Source organism: Raphanus sativus, chromosome 6 (genome assembly GCF_000801105.2).
Source record: "Raphanus sativus cultivar WK10039 chromosome 6, ASM80110v3, whole genome shotgun sequence".
Classification (NCBI taxonomy): domain Eukaryota; kingdom Viridiplantae; phylum Streptophyta; class Magnoliopsida; order Brassicales; family Brassicaceae; genus Raphanus; species Raphanus sativus.
In genome coordinates, this window is record NC_079516.1 from 41,921,058 (window position 1) to 41,947,186 (window position 26,129).

Sequence of the window (26,129 nt, forward strand, 5' to 3'; positions counted from 1 at the left end):
AAGGTGAGAGGTAAAACCCACAGATGAACATTCTCTCAGGTATTTAAATGGGTCGTAAACATAGATTCATATTTACATGACTACATATGAAGCTAATAATATCGCACCAGAGGGAAATTGAACTCTGGCCTGAACCAACAAGATACTCTTTTTCTAGGAGAGACCACTAGACCATCACGATCTGATTTGAAAAATTCTACTTAAACTAAACTTGTTTTAATTATTTATTTCTTGATTTTTTTTCAACTAAAATTATGGTTGTTTTAGCCATGAACCTTTTTACCTTACACAGAAATCTCTGCTTTAATCCGAACCAATTGTTTTAAATTCAATTCAAACGTTACATAAATAATATTCAAATGAAATTTAAGAACTTGGTACTTCGGGATTCATGTACAACTCGGATCGAACTAAAATCAGAAGTTAGTAAGTTTCGAAAATATTTAAAATTAGTTAAATAAGTTAATATTAGGATCTGGAAATATACAAATCAGTTAAATATTATAATGTTCATATATATATATATTCTATTAAAACAGTCATTATTTATTATTTATTATTCAGAAGTTGAAGTAGAACCATTTAGTTAGTTAATTAATATGACACATTCGAAGTATTTATTTATAAAATTTCATAAAATACTAAAATGATATATGCTAAAGTGTATTTATAAATACAATTTGGAAATATAAATTATCCTAAACAAATATTGTTTCTATAGTATAACTAAACAATTTTTTTAAAAAAATGTATTGTAAACAATAAAAATTAATAACAGAGTAAAATATATAAAAATCGCTAAATGTTCATAATTTAGAAAAAAACTTTATTATATATATCTATGTTTTTGTTACTATCAGAATTGCACTGTAGTTGTCATGCATGTTTCCATTTAGACCCTTAGTTTGCTCATATATAAAGTCATGCTTATAGTTATTACAAAAGACAACGGCTTTAAAGCAGGGGCAAAGCTAGAATAATTTTCTAGAGAGTGCAAAAATTTAATAAATGACAAAAGAGGATCGAAGTCAAGACATAGGGAGTGCACAACAACATTAAACCATTTCTCCTAGCTGATTTCCATGAATTTTTACATGTAAAATGGTTAATATCAATAAAACTATGGGTGCATGTGCCACCATAGTCACTGTTTTGGCTTCGTTCCTGCTTTAGAATATCTTGAATGGTTAACTTCGTTTTAAATTTTTAATGGTAAACATCATTTTTAATTTGTTCAAATTTTTTTTAAAAAAATTCAAAAAATGAAGCAACATATTTTCCTATGGTTTATTTCATTTTTTCTTCAAAAATTGAATATTGTAAATATATTATATCATCACTTGATAATAAATTATAAATATTCCGTTGTACTTTTTCAAATTTACTAATATAATCCACTATTTTAACAGTAATTCGAGATAATTATTATTTTTCATAAATATTATTATATGATACAATTATTACATATAACATAAATAAATAATCACAGAATATTAAATTTTATAAGAAACACCAAATATATATCTTAAGTGATCAATCAAAGTATTTCAAAACAAAAGGCTGGACTTATTTTATTTAATTTTTTCTAAATCGAACATACAATTCTTGAAAATTAAATTTTTCCATGTTCTATGTTATTGACATCTAATTAAATTAAAGTGAATGATTAGTTTGTAATAAAAAAGGTCCATCTTAAAAAAATGAAGAATAAAAAAATATACTGTCAACTTTTCAAAATTTGGAGAAATGAAAAAAGATTAATATTTTAAAGGTGACATTCTGCTATAAGCAAAAAAAAATATCTAGAGTGAAGAGTAAACATGACCCGATAAAAATCGTTTAAGCCTCATTCTGCTGTAAGCAGAAAAAATAATTTCTGAATTAATCCCCAACACATATTTTCATTAACTTTCTTGCATAATAGTTTTTTCTCAAAGGTAAAATATTATAACCTAGATCAAACGTTATTTTACAGAGATCCTACATTCCTGAAAACCTCAACACAAAAAGAATACATTTCAATACACAAAACATCAATGAGAAGGCTTGTACAAAAAATTACAACTCATAAAATACTAGGCAAAGGATCCCACTTCCTCATTAACAAAAAGCCTCTGAAGCCATCGCAGACGGCCAGCTGCAACATATGATTGCCCAAAAGGAGTAGTAGAGATCTTGGCAATGAAATAAGATCCTTTGTTAGTTTCCTTCATTTCCAACATGATTTTCCAATAAGGATATCCCTCAAAATATTAAGTAACATTGAACTTCAACCTTGAAAGAAGGCCGAGACAATCCTATACAGTCTACGATCCACTAGACTTTCGATAGCCCAAGAAATAACTTGCATTTTAGCATCTTTAAAAATTAAAGATACCTGTGGAAGATCTTCTGCTATGCCACTTCACTGCATTTTGGGGATCTCTAACAACCCAAGTGCAACCCACAATGCGAGTCTTTTTTCACCCAGTATATACCAACATTGCACTTCAACCACCCATGTGGTGGTTTTGACCATTTTCTTTGTCTTACACATCAGTGAGATTTCTTCCTTTGTCTTCCTCCTGCTGATCCAATAATTGAGCCATAAACCACACATTTTAAGCCATAAAAAACCATACATTGGTTTCTTTTTGAATTTTTGCCATGCAAGCAATTCCATCAAACTTCTTCCCTTAAAAAAGCTTATTTCTGTTTTTTTTTAATAAAACTGATGAGGATTTCTAAAAGAAAAGAATATTAATTATCATGTATTTAATTTTCTAGACAGTTAAGACTTAAGAAGGATTTGTAAAAGAAAATATATTAATATATTTATCTTTTACTTTTAGTTGTGATAACTTTTTTTTTAACATTCACCGCTGGAGTTGTTCTAACAAGTGAAAATTGAAAAACCGAGTATGACATTTTATCCAACGAATGGTCCGCACTACTGTATTATGAGTATAAACAAGTTAGAAACGGTTATCATATAGTCCAAAAAGAACCAATGTTGTAAACAATTTCATCGCAATTATAAATGATCTAATTATATTTATTTATAAACGGCGAGAGTATCCAGAACCTCCACATTTCTTGCAGAAAATTAAACCTACATTGGAGAAAGCAAAACCAATTCAGATGTTGTTAAGGAAGTAAGAAAGTGTTAAGCAGAAAAGGGATGGTTTAGTTAGGTACCTACCTGAACCTTTGCAGACTTTGCAGTCAACCATGCCAGAGTCCACCTTCATCTTACCTTCAAGGCAGAAGACACATTTGGTTCCGCCTTTTTTGAACACACAAAAGAAAAAGGAGAAAAACTTAAAAACATACTAATCTTTGGCAGTTTAAGAAGTCTAAACAATACTCAATTCTAACAAAACAAGTCATAAAATGAACTATCCTATATACATCATGCAGAACTTTCGACGCCGTCCACTTGAGTTTGATCATTTTTTGCATATATTAAAATGAAGGTAAAAGAGACAGAGAGCAAAAGTAAAAGAGAGTCACCGTTTCCACCACATCTCTCGCATGGAACTGGGTCTCCCTGCAAGAGTCAAAATTTTCAAGAATCTGTGACATGGATTAAAAGGGATATAGAGATTTGGATATGAACCTTGAAGCCGAGGAAGAGAGAGAGGGCAATGGCAACGACGAGACTGATGGTGACAATGAAGGTCTGTGTATCGACGAATCCACCGCCATCGAAGCTGCCTAATAAGAGAACGGAAGGGTGAGTGATGAGAGTAGCCGAGCAATGAACACCGCTTTTCCTTGATAATCTTTTGGGTTTAGCGAAATTGGGCAAGAAGAGAGATTGTGGGGTTGGGTTTAAGGAAGAAGATGAAAGAGAGGAAAGGAGTTGCAGAGAGATGAGAGGTCGAGTGGCCATGGATTGAGTGACGACGACGAGCTCAAAAAAAACATAAGAACTTGTGGAGACGAAACAAAGTTAATAGAATTTTTAACTCATTAATGGGCCTTAAAAAGCCCATTTGTTTGGTTGTACAAAAAAGCCTACTACTTACTTATCCCTCAGCAGAAAGAAATATTTTCTAGGGTTCACGCAGACGCCGCTTGTTCTTTCCTCTGTGAGCAACCGACGAAATGGGTCATGACAACGTGTGGAACTCTCATCCGAAGAAGTACGGTCCTGGATCACGCACCTGGTAATATCATCGTTTTACTTTGATTTGTTTGCATCCTAGAATTCAACTTTTTTTTTTATTGTTCAAACTGAATATGTTGTTAGATGGAGACAGTGAGATTTAATTCTATGATGAATTTGTGTATTGATGTCATATCTGTGAGAAGTTTCTGAAATTGTAATTTTACACACCACAAATTCTTGTCTGGTTAGCGTAGTTTAGTAATAGATTCTAACTATTGTTATTTTGCAGCCGTGTGTGTGGAAACTCCCATGGGCTGATCAGGAAGTATGGTCTGAACTGCTGCAGACAGTGTTTCCGCAGCAATGCCAAGGAGATTGGATTCATCAAGGTAAATAAATTCAATGATATGCATGCATCTCCATGATTTGATTTCTTTGCCTGATTTCCTTATTCTGTTTTTTTTTTTGGTTCTGTCGTCGCTGCAGTATCGTTAATGAAGCACTAGTTCTTGATTGATGCTTATTATACGCAAACATGATGGCGTCAATCAATTGGCTCTGAAGCTTTTTTAGTTTTTTCTTTTAATGCATTTCATTTTTTGTATCGAATAAGTTGGTGGACAAGACCTATGTATTTTGTCTTAAAAGCTTATGTTTCAATGGAACGACGCTCTATATGATCAAAATATCTATATGATTTTTGCAATTGAATGATCTAATCTTTGTTGTATTAGACATTAGACGCAACAAAAGCTGAAAAGTGTCAAAACAAAAGTTTGAAACATAAAAAGGTTTTCTCAACAATTTCCATTTTGAGCTTAATTACCCGTAACCTGAACCAAAATGGGTGGTTAGGAATGAAATCTATGTTAATTTTCGAAAGATAGTATCTATATCAAGTTGATTATTAGTCCAAACTTATCTATGAACTCACAAGTAGATAATTATGATATACTAACCTTCTACACCACACACTTGACAGCGATCAACTATTTGTTTAGATTATAATGTAATAATTAACATTTTTCATAGAAGCATAGATAATGATTTAATCATATATTTGAAAGTTTCATTTAAATTACATAGAAATTAACAACAAAACATTATTTCATATAGAACAAAAATAAAGTTAAAAATCTACTTGAAATAGTACGAATTTACCATTCCGGCTATTCATTCGTTCCACTTAATTATAACTAGATTTTAACCCGCACGTTCGTGCGGATATATTTATATTTTTTAAATATATTTTATATTATTAAAAATGTTTTAAATATATAATTTCTATTTTAGTGTTATATATTGTATTACTATATCATATTATTGTTTATATTTCTTATTCAGTATTATTAATATATAATGGTTTTTAAAAAAAAATTTACTTTGTTATTGATTTTTATTACTTACTAATATATTTTCGAGTTAGGTAAAATAAAATAAAAAATATGAAATACTCAAATAGAGAACCCCATTCAAATTATGTTGTTTTCTTTAATTTAAACATTTTGCATATAATACATTTTTAAATTTTATTTATTTATATTATAGAAAATAAATATGACTAAAATAATTATATTTACATGGTTTGTTTAAGAAAATATACTTTAACATATCTCATTTTAGTATTTTACGGGATTTATTTATTTTAAATAATATAATCCTATTGTTTTAGTAAACTTTATACATAGTAGTATCTATCATACTATTTTATTAAATTTATTATATAGGATATTTGTTTTGGATGTTATGATATTAAGTTCTATTTTTTTTAAATTAAGACGTCAAAACATTAGGTTACTTTAAATTTTTACAACATATATAGTTAGTTTTTTTCAGGTACATTTCAAAAAGTTAATCTTTATTATCCATGATTTTGTCTTTTGTAAAATTTGAAATATTATCATTTGAGTTTGAATATTTATTTTCAAAATAATATATTTTTTTCGAGACAACTTTGGAAAATTACACAACTATTTGAGTTTGGAATAATACATGAATTTTGAATTTGTTTTGGTACTACATTACTGTATCATTTTATAAAATATTTGAATTTTGGTGATATTTTTAATTCTTTTATCAACAAATTTTGTTACTATTAAAATAAAATAAAATTTATAATTAAAATTTGATTTTTGTCACTAATATTTTAAATGAATTACTGAAATTTCATATTTTACTAATAACATATTTTTAAATAGTATATGAACTAAAGGTTATTATATACTATTATATTTTTGTATATAAACATTTTTAAGCAATATATTGCTAATAGTTTCAAAATAAATAAAAAGATAATGTATGGCTGTAAATATAAAATTTTAACTTATGTTAATACATTTATTTTAATATAAAAGTATTATATAGTTTTCGAAGTTTAATCCATTATAATGATGATCAATAATTTATTTAAGTTAAAAAATAAAATAATTTTTTTTTGTTGATTTACATATTTAATATATTTTTAATATTTAATTCATATAGCACTTCTATTTATATATAATACGGAATATATCATAGAACCTATAAAAAAGAGAGTCACCGTTTCCACCACATCTCTCGCATGGAACTGGGTCTCCCTGCAAGAGTCAAAATTTTCAAGAATCTGTGACATGGATTAAAAGGGATATAGAGATTTGGATATGAACCTTGAAGCCGAGGAAGAGAGAGAGGGCAATGGCAACGACGAGACTGATGGTGACAATGAAGGTCTGTGTATCGACGAATCCACCGCCATCGAAGCTGCCTAATAAGAGAACGGAAGGGTGAGTGATGAGAGTAGCCGAGCAATGAACACCGCTTTTCCTTGATAATCTTTTGGGTTTAGCGAAATTGGGCAAGAAGAGAGATTGTGGGGTTGGGTTTAAGGAAGAAGATGAAAGAGAGGAAAGGAGTTGCAGAGAGATGAGAGGTCGAGTGGCCATGGATTGAGTGACGACGACGAGCTCAAAAAAAACATAAGAACTTGTGGAGACGAAACAAAGTTAATAGAATTTTTAACTCATTAATGGGCCTTAAAAAGCCCATTTGTTTGGTTGTACAAAAAAGCCTACTACTTACTTATCCCTCAGCAGAAAGAAATATTTTCTAGGGTTCACGCAGACGCCGCTTGTTCTTTCCTCTGTGAGCAACCGACGAAATGGGTCATGACAACGTGTGGAACTCTCATCCGAAGAAGTACGGTCCTGGATCACGCACCTGGTAATATCATCGTTTTACTTTGATTTGTTTGCATCCTAGAATTCAACTTTTTTTTTTATTGTTCAAACTGAATATGTTGTTAGATGGAGACAGTGAGATTTAATTCTATGATGAATTTGTGTATTGATGTCATATCTGTGAGAAGTTTCTGAAATTGTAATTTTACACACCACAAATTCTTGTCTGGTTAGCGTAGTTTAGTAATAGATTCTAACTATTGTTATTTTGCAGCCGTGTGTGTGGAAACTCCCATGGGCTGATCAGGAAGTATGGTCTGAACTGCTGCAGACAGTGTTTCCGCAGCAATGCCAAGGAGATTGGATTCATCAAGGTAAATAAATTCAATGATATGCATGCATCTCCATGATTTGATTTCTTTGCCTGATTTCCTTATTCTGTTTTTTTTTTTGGTTCTGTCGTCGCTGCAGTATCGTTAATGAAGCACTAGTTCTTGATTGATGCTTATTATACGCAAACATGATGGCGTCAATCAATTGGCTCTGAAGCTTTTTTAGTTTTTTCTTTTAATGCATTTCATTTTTTGTATCGAATAAGTTGGTGGACAAGACCTATGTATTTTGTCTTAAAAGCTTATGTTTCAATGGAACGACGCTCTATATGATCAAAATATCTATATGATTTTTGCAATTGAATGATCTAATCTTTGTTGTATTAGACATTAGACGCAACAAAAGCTGAAAAGTGTCAAAACAAAAGTTTGAAACATAAAAAGGTTTTCTCAACAATTTCCATTTTGAGCTTAATTACCCGTAACCTGAACCAAAATGGGTGGTTAGGAATGAAATCTATGTTAATTTTCGAAAGATAGTATCTATATCAAGTTGATTATTAGTCCAAACTTATCTATGAACTCACAAGTAGATAATTATGATATACTAACCTTCTACACCACACACTTGACAGCGATCAACTATTTGTTTAGATTATAATGTAATAATTAACATTTTTCATAGAAGCATAGATAATGATTTAATCATATATTTGAAAGTTTCATTTAAATTACATAGAAATTAACAACAAAACATTATTTCATATAGAACAAAAATAAAGTTAAAAATCTACTTGAAATAGTACGAATTTACCATTCCGGCTATTCATTCGTTCCACTTAATTATAACTAGATTTTAACCCGCACGTTCGTGCGGATATATTTATATTTTTTAAATATATTTTATATTATTAAAAATGTTTTAAATATATAATTTCTATTTTAGTGTTATATATTGTATTACTATATCATATTATTGTTTATATTTCTTATTCAGTATTATTAATATATAATGGTTTTTAAAAAAAAATTTACTTTGTTATTGATTTTTATTACTTACTAATATATTTTCGAGTTAGGTAAAATAAAATAAAAATATGAAATACTCAAATAGAGAACCCCATTCAAATTATGTTGTTTTCTTTAATTTAAACATTTTGCATATAATACATTTTTAAATTTTATTTATTTATATTATAGAAAATAAATATGACTAAAATAATTATATTTACATGGTTTGTTTAAGAAAATATACTTTAACATATCTCATTTTAGTATTTTACGGGATTTATTTATTTTAAATAATATAATCCTATTGTTTTAGTAAACTTTATACATAGTAGTATCTATCATACTATTTTATTAAATTTATTATATAGGATATTTGTTTTGGATGTTATGATATTAAGTTCTATTTTTTTTTAAATTAAGACGTCAAAACATTAGGTTACTTTAAATTTTTACAACATATATAGTTAGTTTTTTTCAGGTACATTTCAAAAAGTTAATCTTTATTATCCATGATTTTGTCTTTTGTAAAATTTGAAATATTATCATTTGAGTTTGAATATTTATTTTCAAAATAATATATTTTTTTCGAGACAACTTTGGAAAATTACACAACTATTTGAGTTTGGAATAATACATGAATTTTGAATTTGTTTTGGTACTACATTACTGTATCATTTTATAAAATATTTGAATTTTGGTGATATTTTTAATTCTTTTATCAACAAATTTTGTTACTATTAAAATAAAATAAAATTTATAATTAAAATTTGATTTTTGTCACTAATATTTTAAATGAATTACTGAAATTTCATATTTTACTAATAACATATTTTTAAATAGTATATGAACTAAAGGTTATTATATACTATTATATTTTTGTATATAAACATTTTTAAGCAATATATTGCTAATAGTTTCAAAATAAATAAAAAGATAATGTATGGCTGTAAATATAAAATTTTAACTTATGTTAATACATTTATTTTAATATAAAAGTATTATATAGTTTTCGAAGTTTAATCCATTATAATGATGATCAATAATTTATTTAAGTTAAAAAATAAAATAATTTTTTTTTGTTGATTTACATATTTAATATATTTTTAATATTTAATTCATATAGCACTTCTATTTATATATAATACGGAATATATCATAGAACCTATAAAAAAGTTAGTATAAAGAACTTTTTATTTTATTTTTATAATAAGTTTTAGTTAAATTTACTTATAATAATATTATATTACTAATTTCGAAATATATTAATGTGTTATTTATAAAAAAAAATATTTAAATTTTAAACTAAGATTTTGTTAGATTCTTTCTCAACAGATTTTATTATAATTAAAAAAATCAAATTTATAGTTGGTTTATTGTTAATATATTTATAGTTGGTTTATTGTTAATACAAATAATCAAATATGTCATATTGACTAATTCTTTAAGTGGTCCTACTATGACTTGTTAATAGTAGATAAAAATAGAACCCTAAATTAATAGATTAGATTTCAAATCATCAGGGCTTATTATTATGCCCATGCAATTTTATATTTTGGAGAAAACGGCTTTCCAAAAAGCAAACTATAAAGGCAAAAATAATGAAAATAGAGTCATATTGAATGGCCACATGCGTCTGAATATATATATTAGGTTAAGGACACCCTAAAATAATACTTTCCATGGAAGTGGTCTCATCATAGTTATGGCTCTAAGCCGTGGCGGCAAGCTTTGCAAGAAGACCCACGGCGATAGAGTTGATGTAAGTGCAAGGCTCCGTGTAAACGGATGTCCAACGAAAATCTTGGAATTTATCTTGACGGTCGGGTCCTCCCACGATGGCTCCGGTCAGCTCGTTAGCGTTAGGCTGGTTCTTGTTGAACCATTTCGTAAAGCTCAGTGGGCAGCTTAAAGGCGCATTGGCTTCAGCCAGTGGCACTGAGGCTCCTCTGTGGTGGGCTTGCTTTGGCGGGTTTGGTCCGAACCCAACCATGTAAGACCTTCCTTGTGGGTTATGCCCTAGTATGTAGTCAATCTGAAACGCGCATATGATAAGAAAATTAAGGCATTTTTCTATAGTCTCGTACGAAATACAATTCGTTTCTGACATTAAGATCTAATATATATATTTCTAACAAATTAAGAATCACTTCACAAATGAAAAGATTTTGAAATTTCCAATGTCAAAAAACAAACTTTTTTTTTTGTCTTTTACTGGTGCAAGATTCAAACTAGGCATGGTCCGTATGGTGGTCTTTCGTTTGTTTATATAAACCATGTTTGTTTTCTTGTGGGCAAGTAAAGGAAAATTAATGCAAGAGTTACGAATATTTTACTTGTTTTTTGGCGAAAGCCATGAGATGTGTTGAATCGAATTGCTTGCTTCCGCAATAGATCTTTTGGTTGTGTTTCTGGAGAAGATCGGCGTACGACGAGAACAAGAAAGCAGTTGCGGTGACATACTGAGTGTTGGCTCCATCCCTCAAGTGAATCATACCACCTATTATACACCAAGAATATAACGTTTAAAATCATATATAAATGTTTCTAAATATGTATGTTAGTATATGGAGATAGAACCTGGGGTATTGAAGACTTGGTGGTAATGACTACCAGGGAGATTCGAGCAGATGAAACTATCAGCCTGTTGTTTATATAGGTCAAGTCCTTTTATGCCTTCGAAGATCATCTACATTTACATATATAAACGAATTAATACATAAACCAAAGAAAAGCTATAACTTTGGGCATGTATTAGACCTTGACAATGAGCATCTGCGCACCGGCGTATTTGAGATCCCAGCTAAACTCAGCGACGTAGCCACTTATGGCTTCAAATTTAAGGTAGCTAAGGTACTCCTGTTTCCTTGTTGCCTTGTATAGCCATGTTGCCGCCCACAGCAACTCGTCCTTCACATTTGTGTCAAAATTGATATCAATTATTTTTAATTGATGTCAATTAAAATGTGAACAAAATCATATTTTTAAAAGATAGTAAAAAAACATTTGACATTTGGAATAGAAAATGCTTTAGAAGTTAGAGTTGAGATTACGTTGTAACCCGAGCAAGAACAATAGAAAGGGCATGCTCCATCATATGAACCCTTGTGGCTCTTGGCTAGCTTGAAGAGCTACATATTGAAATAATGATCAAATATTTAATCAGTTTAATAATAAAATCACTATCTAAATGTGTATACAAATATGTATATATTTATAAGCACACCAATTTGGCTTTGTTTAGGAGCCGGCGGGAGTATTTGTGGTCGATGCGGCGGAAAACGATCGAGGAAGCAGCCATTGCAGCGGCAGTCTCGGCCGCGATTTCTGTGCCAGGATCTTTATCACTTATCTGCAATACCGTCCTTGGAGTTTGCATGTTCTCAGGCCTCGCCCAGCACTTGTGGTCCAGGTTTGGATCACCAACCTATTTGATCGTATTAATAGTCAGAGTAATTTTAGTTAGGAAATAAGCACGTTCATCTTACTTGCATGATGTAAATTTATGAAAATTGTCTTTTTATTCCAAAAATAAGTAAGAAACAAGGTTTTTGATCTCTTTGACTCATATTTAGAAAGATCAAGTATTATGTTAAAATATGTATTAAAAGGTCGTTTAAATATATATATTTGGACCGGACCTGAACATAGAGGCGGTTCTTGCGAGAAGAACATTTGAGAAAATAATCAGTGCCCCAACGGATAGCGGCATGAGTGTTTTCGAGCTCTCCTGCGGCACGGAGTTCTTTACCGTAGGAAATGGCTGACCAAGCCAGCGTCGTGATCGTGAACGCCATTGGAAGACCATACTTCACATTGTCTCCTGCGTCATAGTACCCTCCCGCCAAATCAACCTATAAATATATAATCACATTATTAGTTGTTGTAAAGTGTTTCTGTTGGGCAGGAACCTAATAATTATTACAAGAACTTACATTTGCAAGTTTGCCATCATCAAGAGCAGAATCACCTCTCCACGGAACCCTATTGTTTGGAGGGAGTTTGCCTGATCTTTGAGCTTCCAAGAAGATTAGAGATTTGGTTAAGGCTTCTTTGTAATTTATGTTTGTACCATTAACACACACAATGCTTATGAGACCCAACAATATGGCCCTAATCACAACATTTCCTCTTCTTTTTTCTCCATGATTACCCATAATTCCAAAATTTACTTTTGTAATGAAAATGCAAACTCTTTATATAAGAAAAAATAGCAGGAAGAAAAAGTAACTGAATCTTATTGTTTGTTTTTTTTATGAATTTCTTTTTTTTTTTTGGTTTCAACAAAAAACGAAAAACAGTTGCATGCTTTTCGTCTTTTCTTCTTTTTAGTTTTTTCTTGGTGATTGTTTTTGATGTTTGTTTTTTTTTGTCTCCTCCTCTCTTACGTTTTATATCGGTTTAATATAGTGGAAGTGATTAATAAGGGGACTTATAATAGATTTGTCTTGGAAAGTTAAGTATAGGCTTACTAATCTTGACAGATTTTCATATCCACTGGTCACTATTTTTTGTCCTTTTTGTTCTGATTTTTAGTTCTAATTTTCATTATCCTAAATAAAGATTTTGGATTGTCTGTTTTTTGATTAATTTAGATCGTACATTGCTCCTCTTCGGATGGGTATCCGTTGGGTAAAATAATTAAAGCAAAAGAAGAAGACATGAATAAACTTGATATAACTAGAGAAAAGTACCCAAGAATAACTCATAAATAATAGTACATAAAAATATTATCTTTTACAAAAAAAAGTACCCAAACCATCTAACCCTTGTTTGTGGTGAAGAAGATATATATATTTGTGGTAAAGGATCTGAGTTAGATTCACACTAATCACTTAGCCACATTTTAAATGAAACTAGATTTTGATCCTCATAGTCGTGTGGATGATTATTTTGTTTTTACACACATAATTATTTTTTACATAATTAATTGTAATATTAATCATATTACTAATAACTTAATATAACATTTTAAAACACAATAATTTTATAGTTCACAGGTAATAACTTAATTTTTTGTTTTAAATTTTCAGTGACAACATATTTTAAATCATTTGATACATAATTCTAAACTGAAAAATCTTATTGGTTAAGAATAAAAAATTACTGAAAACATTATATTAAATTAATATCACAGTTTAATACAAAATTATACATGTGTTTAGTTATAATTACAAAATTAATTAGATATTTTAAATTTTTTTTAGTTAAAATGGAAAATAAATTTATTTTTAAAATAATCACATTAACTAAATATTTAAAAGTTTTTTAAGTGAAAAATTAAATATACATTGATTTTAAATAAACATGAAGTTACTTAAATATTTAAAAATGGTTTGGGCCGTGCTCAAAAGTATTTGATTTAGCCATCCCCTATATATATAAACTGATAAATAGTTTATTGCATCCACCACGCGCTCGAGGGAATCGAAGAAACAACGAATACCAGCGAACTAAATTAGAAGAAAAAAACAATGGCGGATCAGCTTACCGATGACCAGATCTCCGAGTTCAAGGAAGCCTTCAGCCTATTCGACAAGGACGGAGATGGTATTTTGTTCTCTCAGATCTATTGTTCCTTTTTGACGATCGTGTTTCGTCCTTATTTTATAATTCATCTCGTGCTTTATTCATGTGATTCGACGATTGATCTAGTTTTGATTCCATCATTATTTTGTTTGATTATGAACCCAATCCTCTGACAAATCATTGCCGATTTTGGGTACATCTGATGGTTTTTGCGAAACAGGCTGCATCACGACAAAGGAGCTGGGGACGGTGATGAGATCGCTTGGGCAAAACCCGACAGAAGCCGAGCTCCAAGACATGATCAACGAGGTTGACGCAGACGGGAACGGGACAATAGATTTCCCGGAGTTTCTGAACCTCATGGCCCGCAAGATGAAAGACACTGATTCGGAGGAAGAGCTTAAAGAAGCCTTCAGGGTTTTCGACAAGGACCAGAACGGTTTCATCTCCGCGGCCGAGCTCCGCCACGTCATGACAAATCTCGGGGAGAAGCTGACCGACGAGGAGGTGGATGAGATGATCCGTGAGGCTGACGTGGATGGTGATGGTCAGATCAACTATGATGAGTTCGTCAAAGTTATGATGGCAAAGTGAAAAAAAAGTACAGATTTGGTTTGTGACTTTTTATTATTTTGGTAACTCTGCTTCTCTAAATTGCTGTCTTTTGTCTTTGGTTCGTGACTTTTATTATTGGTAAAACTCTGCTTATCATTTTATTTCGTGCTTATCCTTCTTGCAATCTCCTTATGTGATTAGTCTTTGTATGACCTTGAATCCAACAATGTTGTAGAGCCATTAGTATTGCTTGTACTCCACTTTCCAAGCATTCTGAGTCTTTCTTCCTTCATCTTGAACTGATCCTTTGTAGATGCCATGATCATCTCGATTACATTTCACCCACCCCTCATTCGGCCTTTTTCCATCTTTGTGGACTTGATATTATTCTCTAATATTCAATCTCATTATTATTAGCAATCCGATTCATGATTTCCATTTTTTACCATTCTTTTGCATCATTCTTAGCATACTGTAAGATACTCTTCCATAATCTCCAGATTATCTATAAAGATAAGTCTTGTAAATGAACTAACCCAGACGAAGAACATGTTAAACATGCTTATATTTTTTCTTCTTCCTGAGATGTTGCGTAGCTATTAATGATCAAGTTAGAAATACATGAGCTTCCTTTTGCATAACCCAAAGAAAAGATGTTCCTCTGTTTCTTCACACATTCCACATCTTCTACATGTAGCATCATGATTCATGAGTAACACGTCTCCTCTTCAGATTATCACCTGTTGCCAAACTCCTAAATATATCTTCCTAAATAAGTGCTTAATCTTGGTGGACTTTTTGTTTTTCACACTTACGGTTTGAGAGCAGGATTACCATATGTTGGAAGAATATAGTTGATCTAGGAAGATGTGTAGCAAAACCCATAGTCGGATTTGACTGTATATAGTCCATTTTCATGTGTCATCCCATTAAATCTTGTGTTGCCTTAGGACTTATCTCGAGTGCCAAGGTCTTTTCAATATCTATCATTAACATTCCTTAACTTCTGGACATCCTAATCACTACTGTCCTTATTAAATAACAAATTGAGTTTATCATCTAGGTTATCTTCCATACGTGATCGCGGAGGCTGTGGTAAGTGATCCCGAATCCATGGGTCTGCCCACTAGGACTGGGCATCATTACTCAATACTCGCTTTATATTCGTGACTCAAGCCGTATTCGCTTTGAAAAACCGAGTACTTTCCGTTAGCAAGGCAAGTAACAAGTAAAAAAAAAATCGCTTACTCGTTCTATAAAATGTTCATTACTAGTTAAATAATACTTGCTACTACTTGCAAACAAGTTTTATCTTATCTTTTGTTTAGTAATGGTTAATTACAATATTATTTTGTTTAATAAACAATACAAACCATTATTAAATAATAAGATATTAAAGTCCACATTCAACAAATCAAAGCCACGTTTTGCCATTTATCTTGCCAACAAAGTATTTTTATTATCTTTTCTACCATACTATCCATACTCTCTTAAGGTTTCAAACGTCAGTTCCACAGTGTCACACGCCAAATCCTCTTGAATCCTTCGATTTAGTTACAAAAATGATGTTGAAACTTTTGTCTCTGCCACTCTTTCAATATTTTGAATGATTATTTTCATTTTTGTCTTCTTTTTTTTTTGAAAATTCATGTGATTTTTAGATATTAAAAATTTAGAATATGTCTTTTTAAGAAAAAAAAGATATTCAAGAGACAATTACTTGGTTTATCAAGTAAAAGACAAGACACGTTTTTGAAAAAAAAAAGAAAAAAAAAGACAAGATACGTTATTTGCAAATATCACTTTTCCAAGTACTTAATAAACAAGTACTTGTTTCAGACAAGTCAAATATCAAGTCGTAAAAAAATTACTTGGAGAAGCCAAGTCAAATAGCAAGTAACTAAAAATTGGCAAGTACTTGCCTCGTCCCCACTTGTCCACATTTAATCATGAAAACCATCTCCTACAACTTGTCTCATTCCTTTGTTAATCAAATATTTTCCATACAAAGTTGATTTACATGCGTATGAAGAAGCTTCTTTCTTTTGAACAGTCTCTTAAAAATCTAGAAAGTATGTTCTTTCTTTTAGTGCTATAAAAGATGAAGGATCTGTAAGATTTGCCATACTTTTTTTCTCAATAATGCTTGATTAAATGCTTCTAAATCTCTGAAACCACTTGTTACGGATTTATAATCTTTCACCTAGATTCAAGTTTAACTTCCGATCAATTTAATTGTTTCGTTCTTGATAAATTTTGTATACGATTCGCTTGTTTAGCGAAGTTGGTGTTTCAAAAAAAAAAAACACCTCCAATGGGTTTAAGAACCTTTGTCTATGGGATTCCAAAAAAATTGTGGACCCTACAAATACTTATACATATATATACATAATACATATTTTAAGAACTCGTGCTCTAATGTAATCAAACACACATATGTTTACTCGGACTTATATTCTATTGTCTCGAGAGAGATCCAAACTCCCAAACTTGCACTAGATTAATATGATTAATCTAGCTTACAATATACAACAGATTACACACCATTTACTTTGTTTTTAAGCTTGCTTAACACTGAAGCAAATTCCAAACATGGTGTATCTGAACCGCACCACCGGCGTCCAGAGTTTTGAGAGAAGATTATAGTGGTTCTTCTTGTCTATCCTCTCTCTTGTGTAACTCTCTCTTTCTATATCTCTTGTTCTATGTAACAGAAAAGTCTAGACCAGAAGGTGGTAGTCTATTGGTAGATGAACTTTCGGATTGTTAAGTAACCAGAGTTCAAAAGCATTTTTATTTTGTGGTCACGTGGATATGAGTCTATCTTACGATCCATTTGAAAATCTAGAGTAAGAGTTGTGGATTGCACTATGATTATCTCTCTTTATTTTGTGGTCATGTGGATATGAGTTTATCTTACGATCCATTTGAAAATCCAGAGTAAGGGTTTATCTGTGGACTGCACTATGACTATCTTTTTGAGAATTAGTCTTGATCTTTCTATGGATCCGATATATTCTAAGGTAATTAAAAAAAATGAAAAAAAAAGTCTAGCACACTTTTCTTATCTCTTCACGTTAAGAAGACAGTGTTGACTCCCAAAACGGCGGCGTCTTATCTTAGTGCGTTTAGGGCCCATATGCATAACTCTCCGAAGCCCAATACATTAGACACAAGCCTAATAGTCAGCTACAGAACTTAGCAATTTAGCTCGGCCCAGAAATGATTATTATACCGAAAGTAGAAACCCAACAACCCTAGCTCCGCATATAGAGACAAAACATAGTTTGTTTTGGTGGAAATTGAGTTTATGGATTGACAGGAGAAAGTTTGAAATTTTGGGCCATCGAGAGATAGAAAAAGAGGGAATTTGGAAACTTTGTGATCAGATCTGAATTATTTTAGTAGATGTGCAAAAGGAGACAATTTGAGAAAAAAATGTTTTGATATTTTGTATGGTCAATTTGCTTAATAGTCATAGCAGCATCATATATAAATAATATAGTTATGCATGAAAAATTGTGTCAATTTAGTATATAATTAGACAACGCTCTTCTTTCTTGCGCGTGAAAAATAATTAAAACAACGCTCAATATCATACTATACTATATTTGTCTAATATATAGTACAAAACAATTATTTTATAATAACAACCATTATGAAGTGTATGAAAAAAATAAAAAGGCTAAAAAAGATGAAAGGTTTGTAGAGAGTAAACTATACCCTAAACCCAAACTATATACTCTAAACCCAAACTCCAAACCCAAACCATATACACTAAACCCCAAACCCAAACCATATACACTAAACCCTAAACCCAAACCATATACCTTAAACCCAAACCCTAAACCCAAACCATATACCCAAACACTAAACCCTAAACCCAAACCATATACCCAAACACTAAACCTTAAACCCAAACCATATACCATAAACCCAAATCTTAAACCCTAAACCCAAATCATATATCCTACACTTAAACCCTAAACCATAAACCCAAACTTTCTCAACCCTAAACCTAAACCATATACTATAAACCAAAACCCTAAACCCAAATCATATACCCAAACCATATATCCTAAACCCAAACCCTAATCATAAACTCTAAACCCAAACTTTTATCCATTTCGTGACTATACTATACATATTATGGTATAGAATACTCGACACACCCACAAACTTTATATATATGAAATTCTCTAAAATTTCCTTAGATAGAGAGATGATGAGTGGCGACAATGTTGGAGAACAAAACAGTGTAACTGATCAAGTAATGAGTAAGAAGAATCATGAAGCAGAGAAGGAGATATAAATTAAAAAAGAAGAGAAAAAGAAATTTATCAAACTATACTGTAATTTAAAATAGTATGGATTCAAAATTGCGATCATGAAATATTATATAAAATTTATAAAATATATGTTTGTTTTGAAATTTTCAAAACATATTATGTGTAGAAAAAGACTTACTTTTATTATATAAACAACAAAATTGTACAATTGTTTTTACAGATATTGAAAGCAACTAAAAATTGAAGGGGAAACCATATTTATAAAAAAAAAGAAAAAAGAAAAAAAATCCATTCAAGGACAATATGGCAAATATTACACAAATATCATAGCCTTTGCTTTGCTATGTACATATGCTTCATTTAAATCCTACAATGTATATGTGATCAAATTTCCATATTTTGTAAAGAAAAAAGACGTGGCTAAAGCTATCCTTATTTTAAGGAGGGTGTGTGGTTAGAATTTTTTGAGGTGATATGTATTAAAATAATATATTTATTCTTATTTAAACATGAATTTTAATTTTTTTTAAAAACAAATTGATGTTACTCAAGTTGTTATATACTATAGTACTTTGAAATCTTTTGTTATTTAAAAATTTATTAGCTGTGAATTTAGGATGGTTTTAGTGGTTTTAGAGTATTTTAGTGAGTTTTTAGTTAAAATTTTGAAAAAAAAAATCTTATGGTTGTATATAAAAACTAGGTGTTTTCCTGCACCATGTGCAGTAAGAAATTTTTTAAATCTAACCTATATTTAAAAATAAATTTTATTAAATATTATAGATTTTACTATTTTCGTACTAATATTTAATATATATTTGATATATATTAAATCACTTTGTAAACTAATAAAATGATATAAAATTGTATAATTATATAAAAAATTAGTCTAAACAATGTTTATAAAATTTGTTGATATATAAGAAACTAATAATCTTACGATTAGATATTTATTTTTTAAATATTATGGAAAGTTTTGAAAGTTTTAGTAATACAAAAATTGTATAATTATATAAAAATAATAATATTTCGAATTTGAAATGGTATATATGTTTTTAAATCTAACTTATATTTATAAATAATTTTATTAAATATTATAGATTTTACTATTTTCTTACAAGTATTTAATATACATTTGATATATATTTGTATAAAACTAATAAATGATATAAAATTGTATAATTATAAAAAATTTAGCCTAAATAATATTTATTAAAAAATTTGATATATAAGAAACTAATAATCTTACGATTAGAAATTTTTGAAAGTTTTAGTAATACAAATTGTATAATTATACAAAAATAATAATATTTCGAAATTTGAAATGTTATATATGAATATATTTATTTTATAGATGATGTATGAGCTATTACCATATTTTAAAAAAATTTATCAAAAAACTATCAATATTAAATGTAATATATGAATTATTATCATATTTTAATAAGTTTGCCAAAAAAATATCAATATTAAATGTAATATATGAATTATTACCATATTCTAATAAGTTTGCCAAAAATATAAATCAACATTAAATGAAATTATCCATGTCATATTTTTCTGGAAGCCATGTCATCAATTCTATTAGCCATGTCATATTTATTTTATGAAACTGATTGTAGAGAGGACACGTGGCAAAATTACTTCGCAAATATAGTCTAGGGGATTAGAATAGTTCAATAAAAATCATAGTAAATTCTCAATTCACATAGCATCATCTAAGAACTTAATGAACTCAAATAATTTCAATAACTAGATTTTCATTTTTGCACAGTCAATAAAAAGATTAACTGCCCCCTAAAGTGGTATTTATCCACTTTACATACTGCATATTCTACTAAGTATATCATATGTAGGTCTTGGCACGGATCGGATATCCAAGTTTTTGATAGTATTTGTGATTTGTTTCGAATGTTACGGATATCTAATTTTCCGATTTGCTTTGCTTCGGAAAATACAGATATTGGAATAACGGATATTCGGAAAATAAATAGATATTTACGGATACTTACGGATATCTCATTTGTTTTGATTAATACAAATAATCTTAAAAATTCAATACAAATTTGTTTTATAAAATATTTTTTTGCATGATATAAAAGATAAAAATTAAAATATATAGTGAATATATATATATATATATATTGTAAATTTTTAAACTTAGTTAACAATTATAATAACACAAAACTTAAGAAAACAATATAATTGTCATAAATGCTTTTTCTTTCTTTTATGTAATACTTTTATATAAGTAATAATGTGAATAGAATCTGTCAAAATTATATGTTAGAATAATAATTATATAATTTTATACATTTAAAACTTTAAATATAATCAAAATATATATGTATTTATATATTGACATCTCGGATCGAATATTCACTTCCCAAAATTTTAATATTTGTGATTTGTTTCGATTTTAGTAAATATTAAATTTTAATATTTGTTTTGTTTCGAAAGCTTATGGATATCAGAAATTTTTGGATCGAATAACAACATATAACCAATGGAATCAAATTTAACATATAAAATGCCTAAGTCCTAATCATATGGGTGGGTAATCAAGGAAATGTAGTTTTTTATGATCGTATTTCCAAATTTCTCACTGATGTGACATGTGCGTTTAGACTTCGCCTCTTGGGAAAGAAAAGTAAGAGTAGCTCCAACAGAAAGGTTTTAACAAAAATATCTTTTAAATAAAATGATATAAAAATGAATGGTATCATTTTATACACGGTATTACAAAACTTTCATAAACACCAAATAATCCAAGAATAAAGGTCTCTAGCTTCGTATTCTTCCACTTTCTTAGTTGTGTATTTGTTTTTTTTATAACTCAGTATCCGACCACTAAGCGTGATCGACTAGCCCACCGGACTTATGTCCATGCCATTACAGGAATTTTTAAGCCTCCACTTAAGAGCCTCTAATTACGCGAAGTAGTCTGGAGGGCGAGAAAAGCCCATGTAAATCCTCTCGTGGCCAACGCGGATTGAACCCAAGGCAGACACTCCAGCCGGAGTTCTTTTACCACTAGACCAACACGATTGGTTTTAGTTAGTTTAGTTAGTTGTGTATTTGGCCCATGCATTCGTCCATATTCATGAAGTCCACACAGCGAACACTTGGATATATATAATTCTACCAATGAAATATGGTTGGTGGGTAAAGCCAGATCTGAACATGTGACGAAACCCACTTGGCAAAAAATAATATATTAAAAAACTCAAAATAATTATACTTGACCTAGACATTTGTAACAAACAACAAATATTAAAATCTAACTAATGCTTTTGCTGCATGTAGGCCTCGACAAAAAGACCGGAACCAAAAAACCGAACCGGAACCGAATCAAAATATCCGAACCCGAACCAAACCAAAGACCTTCAAATACTCGTATGGTTTCTATATTTCTATATCCTAAATAACCGAACCGAAGCCCAACGGGTACCCGAATATATAAAAATATTAATTATATATACATATAACATAACTAAATATATATTTATAACTAAATTTTTTTTAAAAGAATCTAAAAATATTTGAAAATAACTACATTATTATAAAATATCTGAATTACCCAAATTATCCTAAAGCATCCGAATAATTTTATCCGAAATATCCAAAATAATCCAAAATATTCAAACTTTTTATCTAAATCATCATAATTATTTGATATTTTATCCGAACTATTTGAAATATCCGAACTATCCGAAACCGAACCGGAACCAAATGAGAACCGAAATTATTTCGAGTATTTTCCGGTTCCTAGTTTTACTATCCGAACCGAACCGAAACCGAAACTATCCGAACCGAACCGAACCGAAAATAAGTCAAGTACTCAGTGGATCCTCTAACCCCATTTTCAAACTACCCTAAACCCGGAATATCCGAACCGAACCGAACCGAACCGATATGCTCAGACCTAGCTGCATGTTTCTATTTCAAAATTTTATTATCATTTTTGTCTTGTTTGCTTTACTTTTAAAGTTTTTGGTAGTATTAAAGGCATTTCCAATTCCATTCCATTTTTACTTTAAAATGGAGTAAAATGGATTATTTAGTAAAAAATACTTCAATTCAATTTCATATCTCATTCTATTATAAAATTTATTCTAGAAATAAAATAATCTATTTTTTGTTTGTTCATTATTCTATATGGAGTGAGATACGAAATTGAGTTAGAGTAATTTTACCATATTTTATCTTTTATTCCATTTTGTTGAAAAATTTAAATTTTATATTGGATATGCTCTGATGAAAGATTAAAGTCGCATTCTTTTTCATATATGATAATTGATTAAGCTTCTCTTGGTCCTCTATTATGTTTTCGGTGCAAGTGGTCCAAAGAGTCTTGAGTTTCACCAAAAAGAGTTGGAGTCCCACTAGCGAGTCTTGCTCGTGATTTAACCAATGTTTTTTTTTTTGGATTATGCGAGGTATCTTGACCTTATAGAAGTGAATCCAGATTAATCACGTGTTTGAAGCCTAGATTTTTAGCCCACGTGTCGTTCCATCGCTCTACCAATTTAGAACTCTTTAGAGCTGCCTAGGACTAACCAAACCTTATTATTCCACAGATAAATGGTCCATAATTGTTTTTTAAAGATTTCAATCTGATTTTTTGGGTTAAAAGTTATATATTTTACAGAATTAGTATAAATCTAGTATTTACTATTTCTGTAAAATATATATCTTTTTTGTCAAACGCCCCCTCTATAAGTAAACCCATCGAATAACTTTCTCCACTGACTTCATAAAGAAAGAAAAAAATATCAGACCAAAAAATGTCAGAAGAAAAAGTGGTCGTGTTGAACTTCTGGCCAAGCATGTTCGGAGCAAGAGTGATCATGGCGTTAGAGGAAAAAGAGATCAAATTCGAGTACAAGGAAGAAGATGTATTTGGTGACAAGACCGATTTATTGCTCCAATCCAACCCGGTTCACAAGAAAATTCCGGTACTCATCCACAACGGTAAACCGGTATGCGAGTCCAATATCATACTCGAATATATCGACGAGGTCTGGAATGACGACAAGACTCTTCGTCTACTACCTTCTGATCCTTTTGAGAAGGCAGAGTGTAGATTTTGGGCTGATCTAATTGATAAAAAGGTACTATTATCCTATTTTAATTATTTGAGTGTTATTATTTAGTAGGTGTACCAGTAATACTATTGTATTTATCATTTGGATTCAAATTTGTAGAAACAGGGGTGAAACGAATTTGAATATATGCTTTTTTTTTTTGAAACTTAACGAATTTGAATACTGAGAGTTCAAAAATAAATGTCCTCAGTATAAACGGTATAATAGCATCTTATATGAAAATTATTAAAACAAACTTTTGTAAAAGAAAATTATTAAATTTACATATAAGAAATAATGAATTTTGAGGTATAAATAATAATAAAAAATTATTTACACAAAAACTAGATTTTCTATTAATAGGCAATTTAACAAAATAGAAAAGGGAGTTTTAAGATATATATTTTACATATATATTGCCGTTGATAAAAAACAACTTTTTGAAGAAAAAAAATTACAAGATAATACTACAAAATATTTCAATATTTCTAGAGAACTTTTTTAATATAGAAAAATATAGGTTTTTGACGCAGGAAGAAGAACATGGACGAAGAAAGGCAAAGAACAAGAAGAAGCAAAACGAGAGTTTATAGAGACATTGAAAGTATTAGAAACAGAGCTTGGGGAAAAGGTTTACTTCGGAGGAAACGAAACTGTTTCAGTGGTCGACTTGGTCCTCATCTCTTATTACCCTTGGTTCCACACTTGGGAGACAATAGGTGAATTTAGCCTGGAGGACCATACTCCCAAGCTAATGGATTGGGTCCGTAGATGTTTAGCCCGACCAGCTATCTCAAAATCTCTACCCGACCGGCTTAAGATCCTTGGTCGAGTGTCTCAGATCATAAAGGTCCATGAGTTCTTCTATGGTTATTGATATATCAATATTTCTAGCTTTTAAATAAAATAATGATGTGAATCATAACGAGTGAGTGTAATGGACCGATTTTCATTCGTGGTGCTCGTATGAAAAATAATGTGTTTTTTGTTGCTAAGTTTGAAAAGAAAAATGTTATGTTTGCTATTTTAATTGAAATAAGTTTATTGTTCTTCGGACTAGTACTTTGCCCAAGACACATTATATCTGAACTCCCTATGCTGAAGAAGAGTTTACATTTTTTTCCTTTTTTTTATTATACAGAGGTATTCTTTTCGATGCCAAAATGTTAAATTTTCAGTAGTCGAAATTCGAACTCAGATGACAGAATTCATAACTGTGAACCCTTTATCACCAGAATTAGAAGCCTCGATTTACTTATTGTTTTCTTTTAACACTCTGGAGAAAAGTTTTTACATTATTAAATATATAATAAAGAGTTTTCACGTTATTTGATAATATGAGATGTTGATTTGTGATGTTGTACTAATTTTTTATATCAAAAACCCATTTTATTATTCAAACTGAATAATCAGACAGGAATATACAATGAATAAAATTCAAATGCATATAAAATGCTTTTAGCTAAATAAAATACAGATGCATATAAAATGCTTTTTAGCGCCAAATTATTATAGTAAAGACAAAATAGTTTTTTTTGTTTTTGTCATCTAGTATTTTATTAAAAGTCCAAATCCAACAAAACCCAACATTTACAGCAAACGCAAAGGCTTAACAAAGCTCAAAACATCAAATACATTAGTCTTAACTAGGTTTAAGGCTTAACAAAGCCCAACATCAACCACCACGAGACCATCAAACTGCAAGTGCTTCCTCCGGAGCCTGAAATCATGCACGCCGGAACTCCGCCAACGGAAGCCAGTAGCTTAACAAAACGGTTTTTATCAAGTACTATTTTTTTCTAGTCGTACTTTCGCAGTAGATGTAGGTTCAATGATTACCAGGCCGTCTCAGACATAAAATGGGCTCTGGGCTAAAAAGATTTGAGACCCACAATTTCTTTTTTAAACTGAGCTTTTGTTTAAGCTAGAAAAAGTCAAAAAAATGCAATGGGCCATGTGCAAATGCACAGATAACTCATGTACATGTATGAGCTGGAGGACTTTTGTACTATGTGGCATTATATACGAGGAGAATATGAGAGTGCAGGGAGGATTTATTACGTATATACTTGTTACACTAC

General features: G+C 30.1%; 7 protein-coding genes across 7 annotated transcripts; 4 read left to right on the top strand and 3 right to left on the bottom strand.

Annotated features, from left to right (window-relative positions):
* Positions 1 to 2,952: 2,952 nt before the first annotated feature.
* On the bottom strand, positions 2,953 to 3,964 carry LOC108806559 (protein BUNDLE SHEATH DEFECTIVE 2, chloroplastic). The gene is made up of 4 exons (XM_018578703.2): positions 3,599 to 3,964; positions 3,493 to 3,529; positions 3,182 to 3,265; positions 2,953 to 3,091 (listed from the first exon to the last, which is right to left on the bottom strand). Exons 1-4 carry the CDS (start codon positions 3,872 to 3,874, stop codon positions 3,039 to 3,041), a joined length of 450 nt encoding a protein of 149 aa, XP_018434205.1. The 5' UTR covers positions 3,875 to 3,964; the 3' UTR covers positions 2,953 to 3,038.
* A 32-nt stretch (positions 3,965 to 3,996) lies between these two features.
* Positions 3,997 to 4,812, top strand: LOC108806560 (40S ribosomal protein S29). Its single transcript, XM_018578704.2, has 3 exons — positions 3,997 to 4,151; positions 4,383 to 4,482; positions 4,580 to 4,812. The coding sequence occupies exons 1-3, from the start codon at positions 4,090 to 4,092 to the stop codon at positions 4,586 to 4,588; spliced, it is 171 nt and encodes a 56-aa protein (XP_018434206.1). The 5' UTR covers positions 3,997 to 4,089; the 3' UTR covers positions 4,589 to 4,812.
* Positions 4,813 to 6,510: 1,698 nt separating this feature from the next.
* LOC130496337 (uncharacterized) lies at positions 6,511 to 7,037 on the bottom strand. Its single transcript, XM_056988334.1, has 2 exons — positions 6,739 to 7,037; positions 6,511 to 6,669 (listed from the first exon to the last, which is right to left on the bottom strand). Exons 1-2 carry the CDS (start codon positions 7,012 to 7,014, stop codon positions 6,580 to 6,582), a joined length of 366 nt encoding a protein of 121 aa, XP_056844314.1. The 5' UTR covers positions 7,015 to 7,037; the 3' UTR covers positions 6,511 to 6,579.
* A 119-nt stretch (positions 7,038 to 7,156) lies between these two features.
* Positions 7,157 to 7,952, top strand: LOC130496338 (40S ribosomal protein S29). Its single transcript, XM_056988335.1, has 3 exons — positions 7,157 to 7,291; positions 7,523 to 7,622; positions 7,720 to 7,952. Exons 1-3 carry the CDS (start codon positions 7,230 to 7,232, stop codon positions 7,726 to 7,728), a joined length of 171 nt encoding a protein of 56 aa, XP_056844315.1. The 5' UTR covers positions 7,157 to 7,229; the 3' UTR covers positions 7,729 to 7,952.
* A 2,127-nt stretch (positions 7,953 to 10,079) lies between these two features.
* On the bottom strand, positions 10,080 to 12,968 carry LOC108806316 (endoglucanase 16). The gene is made up of 8 exons (XM_018578396.2): positions 12,524 to 12,968; positions 12,230 to 12,442; positions 11,815 to 12,015; positions 11,642 to 11,719; positions 11,349 to 11,498; positions 11,169 to 11,277; positions 10,925 to 11,088; positions 10,080 to 10,623 (listed from the first exon to the last, which is right to left on the bottom strand). Exons 1-8 carry the CDS (start codon positions 12,743 to 12,745, stop codon positions 10,300 to 10,302), a joined length of 1,461 nt encoding a protein of 486 aa, XP_018433898.1. The 5' UTR covers positions 12,746 to 12,968; the 3' UTR covers positions 10,080 to 10,299.
* Positions 12,969 to 13,977: 1,009 nt separating this feature from the next.
* Positions 13,978 to 14,842, top strand: LOC108806317 (calmodulin). Its single transcript, XM_018578397.2, has 2 exons — positions 13,978 to 14,138; positions 14,338 to 14,842. Exons 1-2 carry the CDS (start codon positions 14,063 to 14,065, stop codon positions 14,709 to 14,711), a joined length of 450 nt encoding a protein of 149 aa, XP_018433899.1. The 5' UTR covers positions 13,978 to 14,062; the 3' UTR covers positions 14,712 to 14,842.
* An 8,852-nt stretch (positions 14,843 to 23,694) lies between these two features.
* LOC108806963 (glutathione S-transferase U27) lies at positions 23,695 to 25,097 on the top strand. Its single transcript, XM_018579182.2, has 2 exons — positions 23,695 to 24,075; positions 24,569 to 25,097. Exons 1-2 carry the CDS (start codon positions 23,749 to 23,751, stop codon positions 24,923 to 24,925), a joined length of 684 nt encoding a protein of 227 aa, XP_018434684.1. The 5' UTR covers positions 23,695 to 23,748; the 3' UTR covers positions 24,926 to 25,097.
* The last annotated feature ends 1,032 nt before the right edge of the window (positions 25,098 to 26,129 follow it).